Here is a 23,996-nt window from a genome sequence, read left to right as displayed (position 1 = left end):
AATAAGCCCATTTAACTGGCGCTGTGGGTTAAACCACAGCGCCTAGGACTTGCCGATCAGAAGGTCAGCGGTTTGAATCCCTGCAACGGGGTGAGCACCTGTTGCTCGGTCCCTGCTCCTGCCAACCTAGCAGTTCGAAAGCACCTCAAAGTGCAAGTAGATAAATAGGTACCGCTCTGGCAGGAAGGTAAACGGCGTTTCCGTGCACTGCTCTGGTTCACCAGAAGCGGCTTAGTATTGCTGGCCACATGACCCGGAAGCTGTATGCCGGCTCGCCAATAAAGCGAGATGAGCGTCGCAACCCCAGAGTCGGTCACGAATGGACCTAATGGTCAGGGGTCCCTTTACCTTTACCTAAAGTACTTAAAGGTAAAGGTAAAGACCCCTGACAGTTAAGTCCAGTCGCGAACCACTCTGGGGTTGCCGCGCTCATCTCGCTTTACTGGCAGAGGGAGCCCACGTTTTTCCGGGCCATTTAGTAAACATGCACAAGCCGGGTTGCGGCAGCAGGGCAATCAATACTCCTATGCATGCTTCCTTTGCTAGGAAGCAAGTCCCACTGCGATCGGACTTACTTCCGAGTAAACCTTAAAAGGCTCAGGCTGCAGGGCCGCAGTCTTTTGCACACTCACACAGGAGTGGATCCTACCGAACTGCACAAGGCTGCTGCTACCAGAGTTTCTCATCTGGAGCGCAAACCGACGCCACGCCACCAACCCCACATTCCCTTATCACCGGAAAGATCTCCGCCCCGTCCAGCACAGGACGCGTCCCCTTTAAGAAGCGACACCGCCGCCGCTGCGCACCCCGCCCAAACCCGGGGGGAGGGACTTTGCGTGGAGGGTCAGCGAGCAAGCCAATGAGAGCGCGAGGTTGGGATAGCGCGCGCACTCGGGGAGGGAGGGCCCCGCGGCCGCCACCGCTGCCGCCGCCAATAGGCTGGCGAGTGGGCGTGGCCTGTGCCGGGCGATCGCGAGCTGCCGGGAATGACGGCTCCGCGGAGGGGGGATCGCGAGGGGCCGCCAGGCAGGTATGCGGGTTACATCATCCCCGTGTCAGACTGCACGTGGGAACGCGGGAGGGATGCGTGGCTGGGACCCGGGCGCGGGGAAAGAGGCTCCTCGGCTGGGACGCGCCTCGGGCAGGCGGGCGGGGGGCTCCCTGTCCTGCTGCTGCCCGCCTGGGGCTCGGGAGCCGGGGGAGCAGCAGCCCTTTCCCCGCGCCTTCTACGTGCCGAGGGTCGGCCTGGGGAGAGAGCGGGACCCGGCGGCTCCTGCCTTCGCCCTCGTTCTGATCAGCGCAAACGGTTTCCCTCCAGGCTCGTCTCTCCTGGATCGGAGCGCTGGTGGGATAGAGGCGGGGAGCTTCGCTGGCGCCTTGGCTTATGCCGTCGTCTGGAACCTTTTGGGCCAGGGCAGCCCCTCGAGGAAAGGGTAAGGGGCGGCACGCCTGACGGGGGTCGGGAGGGAGGCACGGGCCGGTGCCAAACCGGCGTTTGAGACCCTGGGCTGGCCTTGGGGGCCGAAGGGGGAAACGGGGGCTGCTTTAGATGGTCGTTGAAACTGTGACAAGCCGCCCAGAATCGCTGCTGCGTTGCTTTTCCAGACTGCAAGCCGCTTTAAAATGCCTTTACATATTGTGATTCCCCTTGCTAACCAGCCCTGAGACCTTAGGAATGATGGAATTGTAGAGTCGGAAAGGGGTCTCTAGGGTCATCTAGTCCAACCCGCCGCCGTGCAGGAATCTCAACTAATTGCGAAGGGTGTGTCGTTAATAATTATAACAGGTGGATCCCATTTCCTCATTCTGCCCTAAAGTCCTGCCTTGATGGCACCACCAAGTACGGTCGCTGAAGTTGCATCTGCATGACTAGGGCTATGGCAGCATCCTGTCAGGGACTGAGCCTGGTAACAGAGGGACTTAGTGTGTCTCCCTGATGGCAGCCAGAGTCTGAAGGGGCCACTCCTCAACAGCCTTGGTGTGGGTCTCTAGGCTGAGGGGCAGTGATGCCCAGTCTTAACTCCTATAGCACAGGATAATTCCCCATTGCCAATGGGACCCCAGCTGCTGCTATAGCAGGTTTTCCTCTCTAAAGCCAGGATGGGGGAAACTGTGTGTGGCACTCTGGATGTTGTTGACAATCAAGAATAATGAGAGTTGTTGTCTAGCGACACGTGGAGGCCTGTGGGTTCCTTAGCTTTATTCTTGGTTGTTGTGATGGTAAAATGCACACGGGGTTAGAGTGGGAACGACTACATCTCTTGGGAGGAAAGATGGGAAAGATGGGACCGAAATGCAATTTAATAAATAAAGTTATTCTTCTGATTACTGCCAGAGTGGGTGTGAAAGCTGATTAAATTGCAGCAGGACGTTTCAGAAATTATCCCTTGGGGGTTTGGGAACATTTGTTTGCACTACCTGGTGTAGTAGAATAGTTAAAATAAATAAACAAAAAACCTGTTTTGCTGATGAGAGAATTATAGTTGAGAGACTGCTTGCTCGATGGCACTCAGTTGGTGAGCCAGTCGATTCAGGCATAATTCTCAAAGGCCTTCTCTGTGTTGGCACCCAGTTTACAGGGTGCATTCTTCTCAGTGGTACGGTTGTTGCTGGTTCTTTTTCTTTTGGCACCAACTTAAGGCGGATCTATCTACTCAAGCTTTTGGAGGATGCTAATTCAGCCAGCCTTGTGATAGAAGTTAGGAGCTGTGCTGCAGTCTTAAAGATTCTTAATGTTTGGTGTATTCTGATTATGATATTTTATCTGCTCTGTTGTTTTTGTGACATGGAATGATTGTTTGTGGTTGTTCTGGGGTCATGAATGATGAGGTGTGGGTCAGAAATATTGTAAATAATAATCAAAGCGGAAGGCTGGATCCTAACCCTTTTCACTCTTACAAAGCTAGGGCATTATGAGGATGAACAGGCTGCAAGAATGAGTTCAGTTTTTGGAGATGAGCCGATGATGTCTGGACTCGGGCGCTTCTGCAAGATAGCAAGGAACACTTCTAAAAATATTTGGATCTGGTGGCCTTTTCGGATGCTTGATCTATTGCTAAAAAGTTTCTTTTAACTCTGGAATTAAAGCCTTGATGCTTCCTGTCAATGCCCAACTCCCCTCCAGGTTTAAGAGTGATGCCTGCTGTCCAGAGACACATGTCCCAGTTGCTAAAATTGCACCATACGGCCGTGTTGGGCAGGGAGAGGTTGAGTGGCAGATTTGGAAGCCATGGTGTCTCCATACACAATCCTGGCTTTGTTGCTGCTGAGTTGGAGAACTGAACTGACGAGGAAGCTTCTGCCGTTTCTGATTCCCTAGAGCCCAGCAGGGAAGGTCACGGGAGACGAGTGAGGCGTGTTTTGCAGCAGACACATGCGGGCTTCTGTATGTTAATGATTCCCAGGTGGAAGTTTTGTAAGCCTGTGTCTGGTGAGTTAGACAACTTTTATTTCAGGGAGTGCAGTTATGCTCTCACTTCAGCTGGTGCTTGGGGAGCCTGTGCTACCCTCTGCCCCCGTTCCCTTTCGATTTGCCTCTCCTTTGGGTCATCTGCAGGTTAGATTTGCCAGGTTCCTGGGGCTGCCAGCTGACGAAGCTCTTTATGGCATGATTCTGGAAATTCTTCCCCCTGCCCTGGGTGGGATTGCCTGGATGAGACGGTCTGGGAGGACTGCCGTTCTCTGCTCTAACAGGCCCGGCATTGTTTGCTTTGCACTATTACACATCTATCTCTGCCAGTGAGGACAGAATGTCTGATTTCCCTCCACCTCCCCTCCTTTTCTTTCCCTTTGCTGTGCTGTCTTTTGCTACACTTGGGCATGCTAATTATTTTTGGTGATTCGCTCTTCCCCCACCCCGCTGCTTGCCAGAGTGCTTTCTTTCCCCCCTGTGACATATGCTGGGATATGAGAAACCGGAGCATCGCGTGACCTTGAAGTTTGGAGGGAAAGCTATGCAGGGTGGCTGCAGCTCTCCCAAAGGACTGTATGTTTCCAAACAACTTGTCCACTTGGCTCTCCGCTGAATGTAGCTTTGTCTCTGTAGCTGGGTCCAGAAGCTGCTTTTGATGGTGGCAAAGCAAAGTAACAGAGGTTTGGAGGTGGGACTTAATTGCTCTCTGTAGGTGGGCAATGCCTCCACCCCCAGTGCCAAAACAACGACAGTAGGTCCCAATTTCCCAGGTTGATTTGATTCTTGGATGCCAGTCTGGTGGGTATTGTCTTAGAAAATTTGATTGTTTTGCTTGGCCGGCTGGCAAATTGCTGGGAAAACCCCCTAGAATATTTGGAGATCTAGGTTTGTAGAAGGACTGTTGTAGAGTACTAGAGCCACATGCCGTGCCTGAAGAAATTCCTGGGCTTGGTCCTCCAGGTAAGGCTCAGAAAAACATCTCTCCCAAATTCTTGGGCAGATGAGCTTTAACACAGATGATACTGAATTGGATGGGCTGATGCTACAAGGCATCTTCCTGTGTTCCTAACCTGGGTATGTACCGGCTATGACGTTTGCCTTCGTCAATTCTGATCAATGTCTTGTCTTAAATGTCCCCAGATTCTTGAATGTGGCCACTTTCTCCCAAATGTTTATCGTTGTTGCTAGCACGTGTGAGCGGTGGATGAATAACCTGGGATCCATCCGTGGAAGACTATAGCGATCGCTTTTTGAGAACATATGACCAGTGTTCGAAGTTCCCCAGGCGCCAGGTGTGTTTTGCTTCTGGCGTGGGTCCAATTGCAACTACCTGGAGATTTCTGGGCACCGGATTGGTGACCACAGTTTAAAAATCTTTGTATTAGTCCATCAGAAATATCGCTTCAATTTCCCCTGTATGTGTTCCTCCTTCTGGCATCCTGGGGCAAGTGAATGGTTGTAGGAGCAAGCTACAAGTCAAGCAGTGTAGATGAGAATTGTAGAATCGTAGAATTGTAGCATTGGATGAGACTCCAAAGGTCATCTAGCTCGCTCACCTGGCGAATAGGCATTTCTTCGTGGCAGCTGTAACCTAGATTGAAGGTGCCATTTGGCATCTGGCTTGTATATCTGAGTTTATAACACTGCATATAACGGCATATAATCAATGTTTTTTCTTTTAAAAAAATACAAAAATCAGATTTTTTGATTTAAATCAGATTTTTTTTATTTAAATCAGATTTTTCAAATAAAATGCTTTTGGAGGAAAAATCTTTCTAAAGATAGTTTTCTATTTAAGCTACATTATAGTCCAAAGGCTATTCATCAGGAAATAAGGATTTGTTTTACGTTTTTCATGTGTGCTAAAACTCAGTCTTAAGTTTTTTTTAAAAAAAACCGTTTAACCACATCAGTTAACAAACATGGATACATATGCTATAATGTTATTGCTTTAGTTAAATAAATTGTTTAAATTTTTATTAAGTAAATGATTATTTTTCTCCTTCCAATAACGTACAGCAGAAAAGTTGTCCAAATATAAACAGTTAACTTATTAAACCTCACAATAATTTCATAATTATCTGTCTATGTATTTCTAATAGTATAACCAAATCAGTAATGTTTGCTATAACTGTAAAAACTACTCTGAACATTTATTATTCCAGAAATGAAACCTTCATCCGGTTGTAAATATTAAGGAGGAGTCTTTCTGTAAAAAAATGATTTAAATCAAGTCTTACTGACTAGTGCTTTAAATCGTGATTTAAATCAGACCCACCCTGGCATATAACAAGTCCTGCTGCATTAGGCCAAAGGTCCATAAATTTTAGAATTTTTCATGTCTCTCCAATGTGATGAGAAGCACCAGGCCATGTGTCTGAAGCTCCTGCCGTCTTAATTACTCCTAATATCTCTTAGCCCTGCCTTGGGTGCACACAGTGTAGGAGGTGGGACCCAGAGGCATTTGGGATAATGAAGATGGCCACTGTAGCTGCCTCCTCCACCCTTTCTCTCTGCCACTTTGGGCTGAGGGAGTGCCAGGAGTCTGGTGCTGCTTTCATCATCCACAGGAGCATGAGGACCTGCCTTCTAACGAGTCAGGCCATTGGTCCGTGCAGCTCAGTGATGTCTGCATGGATTGGCAGAGCCTTTCCAGGGTTGCAGACTGGGGACGTTCCCAGCCTTAACTGGGGATCCCAAGGATTGAACCTGGCAACCTTCTGCATGGAAAGTTGAGTTGGGCAACCATCTGTGTTGCATCGCTGCTGCAGCCTCCCACTGCCACTCCCTCTGCACACACAACCCAGTCAACTTTGGAAGGTCCCAGTCATGAGCAGCTCGCTCCGACCTTCCCTAGACCAGCTGCTGCCAACCCTGTCCTGTACAGCTATCCTTCATATGCGCTCATTTTTTAAGATCCCACCAAGTTCTTTGGTCGAACCAGTTTGGCAGGTTTCTGTTGCACTTCCAAGACGAACCTGAGGAAAACCAAAAATGAGCTCTCAGAGGTGACCTGAGTACAGCAGCAAGAGACATTTTTGTGTGAGCATTGTGGTTGTCGGAATTATACCCATGACTGAGGCCCTCTTCTGCCGTCTCCATATGTTTTCTAGTTCCTAGAGGAATTTGGTTTTTAAAAAACACCCAAAAGGATGGACATTGAAGTTCTTGTGTGGTGCATTAGAAAAATGAACCTAGCAACACCTTGCAGGAATGCACTGCTGTCCAGGGACTAAGAAATCAATAGAAGTCATTAGGAGTTAAATTGATTAGATCAGAAGTTGCTTGCCCATCTGGTTCAGGTTATTTCATCACTGTTTATGAAAGTGGCTAAGAGCAGCAGTTGTAATTAGGAAAGCCCAAGGAACATTCAGCCACTGTAGTGAGGCTCTGTCCTTCCCCCTCCTATGTTTTGTGTAGTGAGGGTTATGCCTTTGGCATGGTAACAGCTAAAGAAGAACTCAGTCCCATTGCTCCATAGAAGTAACAGTCTGTATGCTGCCTAGGAAGCAGGATGAATATTGCCCATACTTGTAGCTATTGCTATATCCTATTGGTGTAAAGTCCTTGTTTCAAAGCAATTGCTGTATTCTGTGTTCTTGGTAGTTTTAGGGGGAAGGTATTCACTAGGGGGCCATGGTGAAGTGTATTCTTATTTTATTAATCTGTGACTGTTAGGAGAAGACAGAAGGGAAGGCTGAAGGAAAAAGGATAAAACTCCTGGGTGCTAGATCCACCCCCCAAATTCCTGGGTCTAGTGGGTGATGGAGTTTAATCAGTGGTTGGAGTATTAAAATGGGCTGCCAGGTGCTGGATTTAGCAAAGTGTTAAAATACAGGTGAAACCAGTTTCCCGTTCAGGAAATTGCCTGGGAGAAGAGCCATTACGGAGAACAAAGGAAGGTAATGGGCGATTAACAAAGCAAATACTCTGTGCCAGTAGATGGGTCTGAGCCCCTCCTTCAAGGGAGAGATAGTTAGAGACAGAGCAGAGTTGAGTCTTGGGATTGCAGTTGGGGATGATGTGAGCTGGAGGAAAAATAGTTGAAGGCTGTAAGCATCAGCAAGCTGGAGAGAAAAGTGGATGTCTTAAATGCAGCAAGCTGAGCAGAGGCAGAGCTATGGGAGAAGCAAGACGTTTTGGAGTGTAATGCTGGCAGCCCCTCCATCGCTGGCTCAGGTTGTATATGTGTGTAAATAAACCATATATCATAATGATAGCACAGTTTCCACTGTGCCTCATTTGCAAAGAAAACATAAGCCCTGGGTAAGTGCCTGGAATCCCTGGAATCCCTCACAACTCAGAGATTGCAGTGGTGTCTACAGAAATATATTCTTATTTTATGGATATCTGGCTGTTTAGGAGGAGGCAGAAGCGAGGGCTGAAGGGAAAAAAAATAAAGCACCCATAATTGGGGGGGGGCGTGGCAGGCTAATGGAGATGTACCAGAGGTGGCCAACATGGTACCATCCAAATATACTTTGACTACAAGTCCCATCATCCCCAGCCATAGGCCATAGCTGGGGCTGATAGGGGTTGTAGTCCAATAACATCTTGAGGGGACCACATTGACTACCCCTCCTATGAGTTCAATTAATATTGGACTCATTATTTGAGTGTGAACCTCTGTGTAGCCAAAATGAGGAAGGTGTAAGCAAGCACAGGGGAGCCCAACATTTGCAGCAGTGCAACATACCCCTCAACTGTCCTGGTAAAACCAGGATATCCTGGAGGGTTTTTGTGTGAGAGCACGACGGCCGTTTTGGGCGCCATGACTTCACACCATCTCACACCGTAAAAGTGCAATTTTCAGGGCCGCAATCTCAGGTGGTGACCCAAAATGCGCATTTTTGAGGGGCCCGAAGAAAACACACCTTTTGGGGCTGTGATCTCGCGTGAGTCATGTGACTTGTGCACGAGCGTTGCCCCAGAAGACGTGTGCCCTGTTTTTTCACCTCAGCATTGGGGAGAGTATGGTATAACATGGGGGTGGTCGGATATGGGGGAGATAGCCTGGTAAGAACTGAGCATGCTCAGTAAGCTGGAGTACTGACAGAGATTTTTGTGGTGGAGAGAGAAAACAGCAATGAACTGGGAATATCCTGAGAACGGTTAGCATTCATTGGCTGGCTGGCAGCCTGCACAGACTCATGGCATTTTGTTGCAGACCCACTTGCTATATAATATTTTTCTTGTCTGCCTCGGATCCCTTAAAAAAGGGACTTTGCTTAGCCTTTTTCTTCTTTGCTAGCATAGCCCCACCCCCTGCAAAACCCCGCCCAACTCCCTGTGAATAAATATGACTCAAAAAGCTGCCTTTAGCATTTTAGTTATTTCATGTTTGCCGTGCTTTAAGGAGGAGTGCAGTGTGACTTGTCAAGTCTTCACTGCCCTCGTTCTGAGCATGATTTCGCCAACAAAGGATGCCCTTGCTTGCTGCGTGCGTGTGTCTGTGTGTGTCCGTCCCCCGCCTCCGGCTGTAGAGAAGCGTAGCATTTCTCCGAATCCGCACGCAAACAATTTCCACTGGAATGCAGACTGGGGCAGTGCAGCCGTACCCATCTAGAGCAAGGAAATGAGGTCACTGCTGAATGAGGGCTGTGTCTCGGAAATTCAGGCTGGCTGCGCGAAACTCTCGGGACCTGGCGTGGGCATTCTCCAGCAAACCTCTCCTGGGAGTTTGACTCAACATGCAGCAACGTGACGGGCTGCCGACAGCTTGACTGGGACTCTGTCGGGCAGGTCTCTTGCATAAGCTGCCTTGCTATGTTCTCGGAGAAGCCAGGGAGGGTGGTTCTCTGATGAGGAGCTGCTTCCCACATTCATTTTCTATGGGTGGCTAACCCGTGGTTAGGGATACGGGTGGCGCTGTGGGATAAACCACAGAGCCTAGGACTTGCCGACCAGAAGGTCGGTGGTTCGAATCCCCGCGATGGGATGAGCTCCCGTTGCTCGGTTCCTGCTCCTGCCCACCTAGCAGTTTGAAAGCACCTCAAAGTGCAAGTAGATAAATAGGTACCGCTCCGGTGGGAAGGTAAATGGTGTTTCCGTGTGCTGCTCTGGTTTGCCAGAAGCGGCTTAGTCATGCTGGCCACATGACCCGGAAAGCTGTACGCTGGCTTCCTCGGCCAATAAAGCGAGATGAGCACCACAACCCCAGAGTCGGTCACGACTGGACCTAATGGTCAGGGGTCCCTTTACCTTTACCTAACCCGTGGTTGCTGGACTGCAGCTCCCATCACCCCTGACGGTTGGCCCTGTAGACTGAGGTTTTCAGCGACAGAATATAGCCAGGTGCCAGGCGCACTTTGTGATGGCGCGGGTCCAACTGCGACCACGTGGAGATCTCTGGATGCCAGGCTGGCGACTGGGGAAAGCAAAATGTCCTTTCGAGAAGGATCTGAAATATTTTCCTTGAAGCTTGACTCGTGATTTATTCTGGATGGTTTTATTTGATGTTTCAGTGTGTTGTAAACTGCTTTGAGATCTGTTCTTTAAAATATAAAGTGGTATAGAAATGAAAACACAACAACAACAACAACAACAACAACAACAACAACAACAACAACAACATTGTTGTTGGGAAAAAGGCACTTAGACATTCCATTTTGGCTACCATAACCCAGGTTTAAGGTGCCATTTGGCAATTAGATTGTATATTTGAGTTACTAACACTGGCTGGTGCCATTCTGTTTTTACAGTATCGTAATTCTTGGTTTTCTTAGGCTTTATATATGTATATAATTTTAATTTTTTAAATTTTTAATTGTTTATTAATGCTTGTTTCCCCCGGTTCTTATCAGCTGTCTTGAGTCCTGTCAGGGGGTATATAAATAAATATATTATTAAAAACTAAATTCATTACAACCTTAACAGCTGCCCTGCTGGATCCACCCCAAACGTCTGCCTAGGCCGTGGCTGTTCAGATGCAGCTGGACTAAAACTCCCCTCAGACTTGACTCTGGGGCTGATGGGAATCTGGAGGGCCACTGGTTCTGCATCTCTGAATGGGCCTCCCAGAAGATAGCGGCCATGCATGAATGAAACCCATCTCCCACCTGCAAATGAGAAATGGTCACCAAAACCCCCCACTAGCAACATAGTCCTAATACCACTGAATTTGTGGGCAGGGTTTTTTTTCGTTCAGAACTACCCAGAACTCAGTTCCGGCCCCTTTCAGGTGGGTGCCATTGCCATTATGAGAAGGAAAGGGTGGCGTTCATGGTGAGTTCTGGCACCTCTTTTTTTCTAGAAAAATAGCACTGTCTGTGGGTAACTGGGTTTTTTAAAACCCGGGTCCTAAATGCCCGTAAAGCGGGCACCAGGAGGCTTGCTGTGGAAAGGGAATTTCCACAGGTGGACATTGCCACAAGGAAAGCCATCTCCCTGCTAGCTAACACTCCTGGTCCAAACCTCTGAGCCGACCTAGATCACAGCCCCTAATACCCAACTTAAGATACGGGTAGGTTCCTGCGGGAGCAGGTGGTCCTTCACATTTGGGAAGTGAGTTGTGCATCTTCATCTCCCTGTGGGAGGGGGCCATCAGTGAATCGGTTCTGAAATTCTTGCGGGCAACATGCAGCGACGAGGATGGGCATATTTCGAGGGCTCAGCCAGTCAGCCGGCAGCCTTTTGCGGAATGAGGCCAACAGCTGTTGGCCTCCTAATCAGGATGAACTTGGTGTTCTAAAAACGGGAAAAATATATCGGCCTTAGTTTTAAGCCTTGGTATGCCTCTGATGTGTTTATGTAACCACATCACCCTTGATTTCGGGTTGCGTTTGGGGGGCTGACGGCATTAAATTGCTACTGTCTTAGTGTTACAGGGTTTTGTGCGTGGTGAAATGTTTTTGCCAGTTTTTGAAAATGAAAACCAGCTTTGCTTGGCAGAATGGGAAATTTGAGCACAGAGGTCACAGCAGTGGCGTAGCGTGGGTTGCCAGCACCCGGGGCAAGGCAAGTAATTTGCGCCCCCTAACCCGTGGATTTGTGCCCCCTAACCCTAACCCCCAGATGTTGCGCCCGGTGCGGCCGGCCCCCCCTGCACCCCCCACGCTACGCCACTGGGTCACAGGGATGCTCTCAAAGCAAAGAAGGAGCGAGTCATTATTGTAATTGTTTTGCATTTTTTTATTATATATTGTGTTACTTTGTGTTGTTCTGGGTGGCTCTGAGGCTGCCTCTTGTGGCTAGAATGCTGTCTAAAATGATACTTCTGGCTCATGTTCAGCTTGGAATCAACTAAGACCACCTGGGCAACCTTTCTGGAATACAAAAGAATTTAATAAAATAACAAGAACAACAACTGGAAGTCTAACCAGAATTAGCTTTATTAAATATATTTCTAGACAACAATCTGGATTCACATAATAAAGAATTAATAAGCCATTTATTACAAATGACAAGACCCAACATAACCAGATACTGTATCTGGCACAACGATCGACAACTGACACAAAACAGTTTGGGAAACAGCCCTCCTGGAGAGATTAACAAATAAAGTGTGGTTGACACGTGAACAGATCAAGAAAGATGGCTTTACCCCGAGTGATTTAATTGCATAACATATGCCAGTACTCCAAAAAATGAACAACTCCCCCCCCCCAGCCTTTGCCTCAGTCTGCTTGATCTAAATTTAAACTTAAACATAAATTATTATATTTGAACCCCGCTTCCATGTTCATCAATACACCAACACTTTACAGGCAATGACCGTTTTGCACGGGAGTTGAGTTCCTGACCCACACGCATATAAACCCATTCTGCCCTCTTATGCCCTCGCCCTGCCCCCTTTTCCGGCCACTTCTGGTTGCGATGATGTCCGCATGCACGGTTGTGCATTCTTTGAACGTGTGCAAAATGGGCGTTTCCTGTATATTGTTTCATTAGTAACATAAGAGGAAAAGTGACTATTGCTCATACTTAATCTAAGCATAATCACAAGGGCATTTAGCTATGCTACTGGGCATTTAGCTGTGCAATTTTGAATATTATCTGTTAATTCTGTTCTATCCTGTTTCCCCTTTGTTTAAATCAAATGACAAACCAAGAACCTATACATTGACCACTAATAATGCACCATATGTTGTAGATATTGCTGAAAATTCATTATGCTATTTTTGTTATGTACAACTGACATGAGGCTTCAGTGTTTATTTATTATTCCTATGATCCTTGTTTATAAAACCCAATAAAAAGTTACTAGATCCTTTCCACTTACAGTTAGGCCAAACTGCATCCCTCATCCTGCAACACTTTTGATCATCTTGGCTGCCCTCCTCTGCACACATTCCAGCTTGTCAACGTCCTTCTTAAATTGTCCTGCCCAGAACTGGACACAGTATTTAAGAAGGACGTTGACAAGCTGGAATGTGTGCAGAGGAGGGCAACCAAGATGATCAAAAGTGTTGCAGGATGAGGGATGGTACTATTACTTCCCTTGATCTGGATACTAGACTTCTCTTGATGCAGCCTAGAATAGCATTAGCTTTTTTTGCTGCTTTAGCACACTGTTGACTCATGTTAAGCTTGTGATCCACTAAAACCCTTTCACATGTACAGTCGTACCTCCGCTTACATATCCCTCTGGTTATATAAACTTCGGGATACGTAAGTGGCAACCCGGAAGTATATTTCTGAGTTTTTGCCGCATGCGCAGAAGCGGTCTCTCCGGTTGCGAAAACCTCGGGATCTGGCTGGAACACCAGAACGGATCCCATCCCTGTGGAACGCTCTCCCACCAGATGTCAAAGAGAACAACAACAACATCTGAAGGCAGCCCTGTTTAGGGAAGCTTTTAATGTTTGATGTATTACGGTATTTTAATATTTTTTGGAAGCCGCCCAGGGTGGCTGGGGAAGCCCAGCCAGATGGGCAGGGTATAAATAATAAATTATTATTATAATTACTATATCTGCAACCGGAGGTACCACTGTACTACTAGCAAGCCAGGTGTCCCCCATCTTATATTCTTCCTGCCTAAATGCAGAATCTTATATTTGTCCCTATCAATGTCAAGTTCACTGGTTGGTAGTTTCCTGGGTCTTATCCCCCCCCCCTTTGAAGATGGGGACAACATTTGCCCACCTCCAGTCTGTAGGAACTTCCCCTGTTCTCCAAGAATTCTCCAAGATCATAGGCAGAGGCGCTGAGCTTATATTCGTTGGCTCCTTTAGTACCCTTGGGTGCAGCTCATCAGACCCTGGAGATTTGATTTAATTTATAGAAGCCAGGTGTTCCCTTACCACCTCTCTTCCTGTCTTGGGCTGCAGCTCCCTCCTTACCTCATTTATTATGTTATCGGCAGGTTGGGCATTGCTCTCCTTTTGGGAGAAGACAGAGGCAAAATCAACGCAGGAATTACATTTGTAAAACGTAAAAAAAGAATATCACACGTTGGTTTATTTCAGCCTGGTGTCCCAGCCTGTCAAGACGGTTTTAAACTTTGATCAAAGCTTGTACGGTGTTACCTGTCCCCTCCTAGGCTAATTTGCTAAGCATCCTCCCCATGCCCTCCTCCAAGCGGTTAATTTAAAAAAACAACAACACTGGGCCTGACAATGGAAATATCCTCCTGGTGTTTGTGTGAGAAGAAGTGGTCCTGGATAGTAAACGCACGGCATGACTGGGCAAAGTTCGTACGGTGAAGCATCTAGGCAGGAAGCTAGCAATGGGCCATCTGGAAGAATAAAGCAAAGGGTTGCCAGCAGAGAGAATCGAGTTTTGCTGCAAAAGGTGATGGACTGTGGCAAAGTCTCACATTGAAAAGGTACTAAAGGGCAAGTCCATACTGTATTCCATACCGTGTGTGTGTGTACACACATGCACACGCACACACAATGTTGTTGATTACAGCATGTACAATTAAAAAAAGTAATACAAATAAGTGCTTTTAGAAAAGCGCTTGGAATTTGAAATGAGGGCAAAAGCTGGCAGATGGATTTGCAGTTTGATCAAAAAGTGGTTTCCTGTGCATCCAAGGCCACATTAAAGACTTGTTTGTGTAAGTATTCAGATAGCTCAGAATGAGGCAGCCTTAAAGTAGCTTTTAGGACAGAAATGAGTGGCTTTTGGCCCTCCATATGTTGCTGGATTTCATCAGCCCCAGCCAGCATGGCCTTGTGGTGAGGAATAGCAAAAGGTCAAGGCTCTCTCTGCTTTGTGTTGTTGTTTTTGAATGCGTAAGGTTTTGTGCTGTTGTTTCTGGGGTTTTTTAAATTTTAAAATGTGGCCTTGGGTTGGGCTATTCCTTGGCTAATTTTGGCTAAATGGAAGTACCCAAAAGAGATTCAGTGGGAGCTGCTGGATGAGGATACAGCCCCAAACCCAGGCAATCTGTGTGCTGATTTTACTTGGCTAGAGATCCAGCACTGACTCCCTCCCTCTTCACTGGCTTCCTGCCTGGGAAGGGAGAAATGAATCTTCTCTGTCCTGTGGACTTACCTCAGGACCATCCAAAGTGAATGGAGTCTTGTTCTTGTTTAACCATTTCTAAAAATATAAGGAGCCAGGAAAACATTCAGTGCAATGAATAGGCTTTAGGTTTTAAGGAGAAGAAAGCAAAGCGTCTTCCTTCAGTGCTAGGGATGGAACGGCATCCTTCGCCATATGTGACAGCAACTGGCTGGCTTAGATCATGGGTAGGCAAACTAAGGCCCGAGGGCTGGATCCGGCCCAATCAGCTTCTCAGTCCGGCCCATGGACGGTCTGGGAATCAGCGTGTTTTTACATGAGTAGAATGGGTGCTTTTATTTAAAATGCATCTCTGGGTTATTTGTGGGGCGTAGGAATTCGTTCATTATTATTTTTCCAAAATATAGTCTGGCCCCCCACAAGGCCTGAGGGACAGTGGACCGGCCCCCTGTTGAAAAAGTTTGCTGACCCCTGGTAGATCGAGGGTGCATGGCAATCCGCCATTGGCCCACAGATCTGTTATCCAGCACCTAATCACTTTTCCCCAACACACATCATCTATTGTCACCTTGATTAATGGTAGGGCTGGCCCTTTCAAGAACTATTGTAGAATATGACTTGTGGTGTGGCGGCCAATGGTATGGCACTTTCAAGGACTGTTTGACTTCTTGCAGGTTAGGAATAATAATAATAATAATAATAATAATAATAATAATAATAATAATAATAATAATTTATACCCCGCCCATCTGACTGGGTCTCCCCTGGCACTCTGGACGGCTTCCAACAAAATATTAAAAATACAATAAAACATCAAACATTAAAAACTTCCCTAAACAGGGCTGCCTTCAGATGTCTTCTAAAAGTCAGATAGTTGTTCATTCCTTTGACATTTGATGGGAGGGTGTTCCACAGGGCCGGTGCCACTACCAAGAAGGCCCTCTGCCTGGTTCCCTGTAACTTGGCATCTCGCAGTGAGGGAACTACCAGAAGGCCCTCAGAGCTGGACCCCAGAGTCCAGACTGAACGATTGGGGTGGAGACACTCCTTCAGAGCCAGTGTGGTGTAGTGGTTAAGAGCAGTAGACTCGTAATCTGGTGAACCAGGTTCGCGTCTCCGCTCCTCCACATGCAGCTGCTGGGTAACCTTGGGCCAGTCACACTTCTCTGAAGTCTCTCGGCCCCACTCACGTCACGGAGTGTTTGTTGTGGGGGAGGAAGGGAAAGGAGAATGTTAGCCGCTTTGAGACTCCTTTGGGTAGGGATAAAGCAGGATATCAAATCCAAACTCCTCCTCCTCCTCTCCTTCTTCTTCTTCAGGTATCCTGGGCCGAGGCCATGGGGGGGGGCTAGGGAGGGCTGCTACTGGGCAGTGACTGGTGGTCTGACTAGCTAGCATGGGGGCACCTTTTGTTGTTGGTGTATAGTTACTCTACCTCCAGCCTTCCTTTGAGGAACTCAGGTTGTGGTTCTCCCTCTTTTTTATCTTTATGGCATAGGTTGGATAGAGAAATGATGATATTCTCCCCACTGCCAGCTGAGCAAGGATTTGAACCCAAGTCTCCCTAGTCCTAGTTTGGTTCTCTAGCCCAGGGTAGTCAACATGGTATTCTCCTGATCTTGTGGACTACAACTCCCATCAGCCTGGTTACCTCTAGCAACCCAACCTTTCTGGCTGTTGCAGTTTATGCATTTCAATACCACCACAATTGGTTCAGCAATCTGGAAGGCTACAGGTTCACAGCTCCTTCACTAGGTAGTCCTAGGCAAGTCACCATTGTCACATTCTCAAGCCCTGCTCTGTAAAATGAGGATAATGATTCTGGACTGCCTTTCTAGGCTGTTGTTAATAGATTCCTGAGAAACTGGACATGAGCCATTTGAGCTGTCATGGAAAATGCTGCATAAACGCAATGTGTGCTTTTACTCTTACAATTCATTATCCATGCTAACCTTTTCCACCAGGGAGATCTCAATGAATTCTTTGTTCAGATGTACATATCAAATTGTCATATTGGTGCAGGAACAAGGCGTGTCTCTCCATCTCTGCCCACTGCCTTAATCAGATTGCCTGGTGATCAGATTAAGGCTCTTTGCTTTTCTCTCTAGCGTGCCAAGGTAACGGATTGTTGGCAGCCATCTGGATTTAAGCCTGATAGAAGTTATACTTGATATTTGCCCTATATAGCCTGACGCGTACACCTCTTTACAGCACACTGTGCTCAGATTGACACATGTTAGATGTGCATGGCTTTGGAAGCAACTTTCGCAGGAGGTTCTTGGCTGGCAGGATGATTAGCACTTTGGAACAAGCGTGGGATCTGTCTCACTGCCACTTTCATAGGTGCCGCCTAATGTTCATTTCACGCTTGCAAGGAGTCAACCTTTAGTGTGCAAACACCTACACTATGGAACTCCCTGCCCATTTATATTAGGCAAGCGCTTTCACTGTATTGTTTTCAGTGCCTGCTAAAACCCTTTTTCTTCCAGCAAGTCTATCCCGACTTGCAATTTTAACATATGATTTTAGTAAGTATAAGTGTTTTAAGATAGCTGGTTTTATTTTCTATTTTAAAAGTCATAAATTTATAAATAATTTTATTAATTTTTGAAATTTTATATGTGTTGGAAGCCACCCAAAATATCAAACATTAAAAACTTCACTATACAGGACTGTCTTCAGATGTTTATGAAAAGTTATATAGTTGTTTAACTCTTTGACATCTGCTGGGAGGGCCTTGCACGGGGCGGGTGCCACTGCCAAGAAGGCCATCTGCTGGCTCCCTGCAGTTTCACTTCTTGCAATGAGGGAACTGCCCGAAGACCCTTGGAGCTGGACCTCAGTGTCTGGGCTGAATGCTGGTAGTGGAGATGCTCCTTCAAGTATACAGGCCGTTTAGGGCTTTTAATGGTCTGTGAAGATAGGTAAAGGTACCCCTGACCGTTAGGTCCAGTCGTGGACGACTCTGGGGTTGCGGTGCTCTGGGGTTGGCTGAGGGAGCCAGCGTTTGTCCACAGACAGCTTCTGGGTCATGTGGCCAGCATGACTAGAGCATGACTAGAGCAACCCACAGAAATGCCGTTTACCTTCCTGCCAGAGTGGTACCTATTTATCTACTTGCACTTTGACGTGCTTTTGAACTGCTAGGTTGGCAGAAGCTGGGACCGAACAATGGGAGCTCACCCCGTTGCGGGGATTCGAAGCGCCGACCTTCTGATCGGCAAGCCCTAGGCTCTGTGGTTTAAACCACAGCACCACCCGCGTCCCGTGAAGATGGGTATTGGATCTCAAAACATATGGAGGGCACCCTTTGCTCCCCTGGGTCTGATACGTATAGACCAGCAGGTACTTCGTGTTCCTGAGCCCTTGGCACCCTGCTGTCAGTGCCCTGCCTTGCATATGCTGGAGAGGGCATTCTTCTGTCTGCCGGTGAGCAGCTTAAGGAGATCACCCAAAGGCTGCGGGTCTTGAGGTTGACCTGCCAGGAATGCTCCTTTTAAAAAGTTGCCAGCTTCCTGATTCGGAGCTTGGATACTTGCCGTTGCTTGCCAACACAACGGCAGCCTTCAGCAGCTGAGTCCGGCAAGCAAGGAGGCGCCATGGAGAATGTCTCTGCTCTGGGCAGGTAAGGCAAACTGCTGCTTGGAAAGCGCCACTAAAAAAGTCTGTAGTAGGGAGAAGGGGAGTTAGCTGGAGAGCAGGAGGGATTTGGATTTCAGAAGGCGCTGGAGGGAGAACTGAATGGACGAGAGCAGCCCCCAGCTGAAGATGGGCATGTTGGCAGCTTCTAAGGAAAATAATACTCATGCACCCAACGTTAGTATTATTATTTGCATGCAGGATTGTGTGTCCAAAATTTAGGGTTTTTTTAAATTGAATTTTCCAGAAAGATGCAAATCCAAGAACAGTCAAACAATACAAAACAAACCACAATAAATCAAAACAATACATTCTATTTGTACATTTAGGGGGGGTTGGGTGGCAGAAGAGCTGGTGGTCCCAGACCCACCCAGTGCTCAGATGTACAAGCAAATTAATCTGTACATGGAGTTCATGCAGGGGAGAAATCCCCATCTTCCTTGTGCTTATGGAAGATCACCTTCTCATAAGCTGCCCATCAAGTCATGTCTTCTGTCCATTGTGTGACTGTGGGGTGGGAGGAGAGGACCTCTCCTTCCAGTATTGAAGCATATTAGACATTTAGCCACAATGAAAGCTAATTTTAGGCTGCATACATGCTATACCTTTGAAGCACATTCTTTTCCCCTCAAAGAATTGTAGTTTATCTCTCCTGGTCAATCTTATCAATCAACAGTGCCTAGCATTCTGTGTGTGTGTGTCTGTGTGCGCGCCTCAAATGTGCCATAAAGTGTGTACACAACTGAGATTGACTCTTGTATATCCACCTCTTGCGGTTTTGTGCATAATTTGTGTATTAGCCCTTTGGGAGATACTGCCAGGCTAGCCAGCTCATGTGTGTGCTTCTCTCTTTGTGTGTGTGGATGTTGAGGCTTCATTTTGCCTTGGGGTTGCTCAATGGGCCTCTGTTCTGGATGGGAGTATGTAAGGTGAAGGATGGATCCTGAACCCTCCTCAATACACTGCCTCTTCCCTTCCCTGCTTTATAGCTGTGGAATCCAGCCTTTGCCCAGACAGGCAAATCCTTCTCTTTATCCGCTCTTGAGAAATCCTAGCTTAAAGTATGCCTGAGCAAATCTCTGCCTTGTCTGTTTGAGGCAGAAAATCCACTTAAGGGATGTGTGTGTGTGTATGTGTGTCTTTGTCTAAGCAGACCTGGGCAGTTGCTGCTTTGTGGGTTGGGGCTTCAGGATGGCTTAGAGGGTCAGCTTGGCACTTTTAAGGCGGGGGAACTGCGAGGTTCACAACTCCAAATCTTGTCTTTATTTCTGTGATGTTAGTCTGTACGATTTGTGGAGTTGGGGTGAGCTGTTGAGCAGATGTGTCGCACGTATTGGCCTAAGAAGGGCCTGCAACCATATCAGCAGTGGCATAGCATGGTGGTGGGGGTACGGGGGCGGTTGCCCCGAGTGCAAAATTGTTAAGCGATGCAAAATTTCAACACCTGGTGCTGCCTCAATACAGCTGCACACTTCCATCACTGGGCTCCATTGAAAACGGCTTCTGCGTGCAAACCAAGAATTGACCTCTCCAAACAACAGAACAGCTCTTATTTTCTTATCGCCGCGGCTGCGATCTCCTGGTTGTTATGGATGCCATTAGGCAGTTGAATGCACACGGGTACTCTGTCCTTTTCCTCCCTCCTCTCCACATGGTCCCAGACACTGGCAACCCACACTATGCCACTGCATTTCAGAGTATTAGTGGAGGCAGAGATTGAAAATAGCCAGGCACATTTTGCAACTGAGGTGGGTCCAATTGTAAACAAGTGGAGATCTCTAGATGCCGGGCTGGGGACTGGGGAAAGCAAAATGTCAGAGAAGGACCTGAAATATTTTCCGTGAAGCTTCAATTTGTTTTATTCTAGATTGTTTTACTTGATGTTTTAACGTGTTGTAAACTGCGTTGAGATTTATTATTTTAAATATAAATAACATAAAGTGGTATAGAAATGAAATCATCATCATCTTCATTGGAAAAAGGCACCTAGACATTCCATTGTGGTGACCATAACCCAGGTTCTAGATTGTGTGTGTGTGTGTGTGTGTGTGTGTGTGTGTGTAGTGGTACCTCGGGTTAAGTACTTAATTCATTCTGGAGGTCCGTTCTTAACCTGAAACTGTTCTTAACCTGACGTATCACTTTAGCTAATGGGGCCTCCCGATGTGCCGCTGCTACACAATTTCTGTTCTCATCCTGAAGCAAAGTTCTTAACCCGAGGTACTATTTCTGGGTTAGCGGAGTCTGTAACCTGAAGCGTATGTAACCTGAAGCGTATGCAACTCGAGGTACCACTGTATGTATATGGGGCAAAAGCTAAATAATAATGGTGCTATATACACCTTTGTTCAGGAGGGAGTTTTTAGCTTAGAGGCTGCCACAAAGAAAGCCCTCTCCTGAACCATCCCCACCCATAACTTCTGAGGGTGGTGGAATTACTAAGAGGGCTTGTCTCTGATCTCAACTCCAGAGGCTATTTAGGGAAGAAAGCAGACTTTTGGAAATCGGGGGCTTTAAACACTAAAGCGAATTGAATTGGAGCCAGAAACAAGCTGGCAACCAGTGATGTCTAACGCTGCCCCCCCCTCCCCAACATCACCCCGGTCTTGTCTGGGCTCAACTTCAGCCTGTTCGCCTTCCTTCACTTTCATTTGACTACACTCCCAAGCTAGGAGTTACTGGCACAGTGTGCAAGGAATAAAGGCCGTTCTTAATAGTATTTCTTGTTTATATAGCACCAGTGATGTGCCTGTGCTTCATAGAGCAATACAAGGAGAAGACTGGTTCATGGAGTATTTACAACCTGACAGACCCTTAAGATAATGTGCCCTTACCTTTTGTTCCACACTTTTCAGGCAGAGGTCCTCAATTTAAAGCTCTGTGTCCAAGTGCTTCCACCCCCCCCCCTGCAAAAACCTGCTCTTTAAAGCTGAAGCAGAACAAATGGCAAGAAGAGGAGGAGGAGGAGGAGGAGGAGGAGAGGAGTGCCTGGACACAGAGCTTTAAAGCTTAGAAAATGCCTGGAAAGTTTGGCAAAAAGGTAAGGAGGTGCGTCAAGTTCCACAGAATGAGAAGCACACCCCAAAAGGAAGTGTATTATTGCACCAGTCCCACGTTCAGAGTGCCTAAAGGAAACGGTTGAAATTTTGCAATGCTAGCCCAAGTGCAGAGAAGAGAAAACAGAAAGCAAAATGACCGTTAGGTGGTCTGGGCCATTGCTTAATCAGTGAAGTTGAATGCTTTTGTTCTTTTTTTAAAAGAACAACGCACCAGGAAGTGGCTGCATTTAACTGGATTATAACCCAAGAGGTGGAGTGGCCCCGTTGCGTGGTGCTCTCGCTCTCAACAATGTCCGTCCCCTGGAAACGCATTCCTGTGCCAACGCTGGAGTGCCAAACATAACATCCAAAAATAAATGCAACAGTCAGGCTACACAAGAGGTTGACTTTCCCCCTCTGAAGCCAATTCCGTCTTTCCTTCCTACCTCACAAGGTCATGTGTTGTTCTTTAATGTGTGTGTGTCTGTGTACACACACACACACACAGTTCGTAAGGACTCCTATCTTGCTTCAATTCTGTCCTCACAATGACCCTGTAAGGCTGGTTAGGTGAAGGTCAAGGTGAGTTGCCCAACAGCTTTGTGGCTCAAGAAAGACCATAGCCAGCTGCTATTTATCCACAGAATTCTGTCTGTTTTGTCCATAGTTAAGCTGCCATTTGTCCAGGCTTGCCTGCTCTGACTGGCAGGGCTACCTCTATCTGTGCAACTGCAAGGGAACAGCCAGAGCACCAGGCAACAAAATGCAACCAGAGTGTGTGTGGAGACAGCTTGGGCACCCATAGTGGCAGGCACTGGAGGCCTATGTGAGCTGCCTGTGAACCACAGGCAGCCCATCTGTGCCTTAGGATCTCAGGCACAGAGGTCCATAGCATCTACTCTGCAGGAAGAAGGCCCCAGCTTTGACACATGACACCTCCAGGTGTCTCCTGCCTGAAACTACACAGCTGCCAGTCAGTGTAGACCAGGGGTCGGCAAGGTTTACCTCACCTGGGCCAGTTCACTCCAGCGGAAATCCTTCCGTGGGCCGGATTGCGCACCTGCCTGCGATTTCCCACATCTGCGTCCATGCAGACATGATTTTTGGCACCTGCGCATGTGCAGATGCAATTTCTAGCACCACAGAAGCGAGTACCCATGCCGCTCCGTGCTGGTTTAGCGCAGCTCACGGGGACTAGCTGAGCAGGCGGCTCGGTTTGGGGGCAGCTTGTGGGCCACTTAAACGACCCCCGAGGGCCGCTTGGGCCCGTGGGCATTAGGTTGCCGACCCCTGGTGAAGACAATAATGGTTCTCAACCTGTGGGTCCCCAGATGTTGTTGGACTACAACTCCCATCATCCCTGAGCTCTGGCCTTGCTAGTTAGGGGTGATGGGAGTTGTAGTTCAACAACATCTGGGGACCCACAGGTTGAGAAAGGCTGAGCTAGATGGATCAGTGGCCTGGCTCAGTATAAGGCAGCTTTCTATGTTCCTCTCTGACTTTCAACCTCAGTCTGGTATTGGCGTACTTCATCCATGGGCAGCTGGGCCTCAGCACCCATACTTTGCTTGCTATCGCCTCCTTTTGCTTTCTACTTAAGGTGTTGGAACATGTTAGCTCAGTCAGTAGAGCTTGAAATGCTTAATCTCACGGTCGTGGGTTTGAGCCCCATGCATCGCAGAGGATTGGCTTGGATGACCCTCGTGGTCCCTTCCAACTCTGCAATTCTGTAGGCTTGGATCTGAAGTGCCCCAGCTAGCTTCTAGGTGGAGCCACCAATGCCTAATAGAGTGAACTTCCCATCACCTGCTTTCCCATCACCATGGCCTTGTTCCTGTAAGCAGTAACTCAGGTGTTCTCTGATAAGCTATGCAAACATCTGTGCCATTGGGGAGAGAGGCTTCATGGAGGAAGCGCTTGGATGGTGGTTGTGGGGAGGAAACTAGGCATTTCACACATCTTCTTGTTAGTACTTCTTGAGTAATGTATGAATGGTTCACCCTACTATAGTGAGATGCGGAAAGCCTGTCCTTGTTTGCAGCACAAGTCCCATCTATGCCTGGAAGCTGTGATTTCATGCTTACATGAACGAGAGAAGGCCAGCATGTCTCTGGACCTTCTGGAGAGACTGCCTCCTTTCCCAGTTGCTAAAATGCCTTGCTCGGATGTTTGCCTAGGACAGGTATGGTGAACCTTTGACCCTCCCAGTGTGGCTGAACTAGACAGCTCCCATCAGCTCCAGCAAACATGGCCAATGACCAGGGATGATGGTTCAGCAACATCTTGAGTTCAAAGGTCTAACACACCTAGCTTCATAGCTGCTTGGGGATTTGTACTGTTCATGCCTATGGACTTCCTCCCCCTTTCCCTACTTCTACTTCAAAGTCTCTGAAGTGCTGTCCTTTTGATCCCCGGGGCCATATCCTGGCAGGGCGGATGAAGCGAGTCAAGTTGGTGCATTCCTTTCCCAGTCTCAACATCTCCAGGGCGAGCTG

General features: G+C 47.6%; 1 protein-coding gene across 7 annotated transcripts in view; it reads left to right on the top strand.

Annotated features, from left to right (window-relative positions):
* Positions 1 to 948: 948 nt before the first annotated feature.
* Positions 949 to 23,996, top strand: part of GRAMD2A (GRAM domain containing 2A) — a gene marked incomplete at its 3' end in the record, with an annotated part of 63,419 nt that continues 40,371 nt past the window's right edge. The window contains exons 1-2 of one of the 7 annotated variants that reach the window (XM_082198692.1): positions 949 to 1,030; positions 1,319 to 1,433. Coding sequence is in view for 4 of the 7 variants with exons in the window: in XM_082198688.1 (XP_082054814.1) it covers positions 1,084 to 1,433 (350 nt within the window). Of the gene's footprint in view, positions 1,031 to 1,081; positions 1,434 to 3,251; positions 3,431 to 3,660; positions 4,211 to 4,464; positions 4,487 to 18,408; positions 18,450 to 23,996 lie in introns of those variants that run through there. The other 6 variants (XM_082198689.1, XM_082198688.1, XM_082198693.1 and 3 more) reach the window with 6 other exon arrangements.

The sequence above is a fragment of the Podarcis vaucheri genome, assembly GCF_965113315.1.
Source record: "Podarcis vaucheri genome assembly, chromosome: 14".
Taxonomy (NCBI): Eukaryota; Metazoa; Chordata; class Lepidosauria; order Squamata; family Lacertidae; genus Podarcis; species Podarcis vaucheri.
This window is presented reverse-complemented; position numbering and strand designations above follow the sequence as displayed.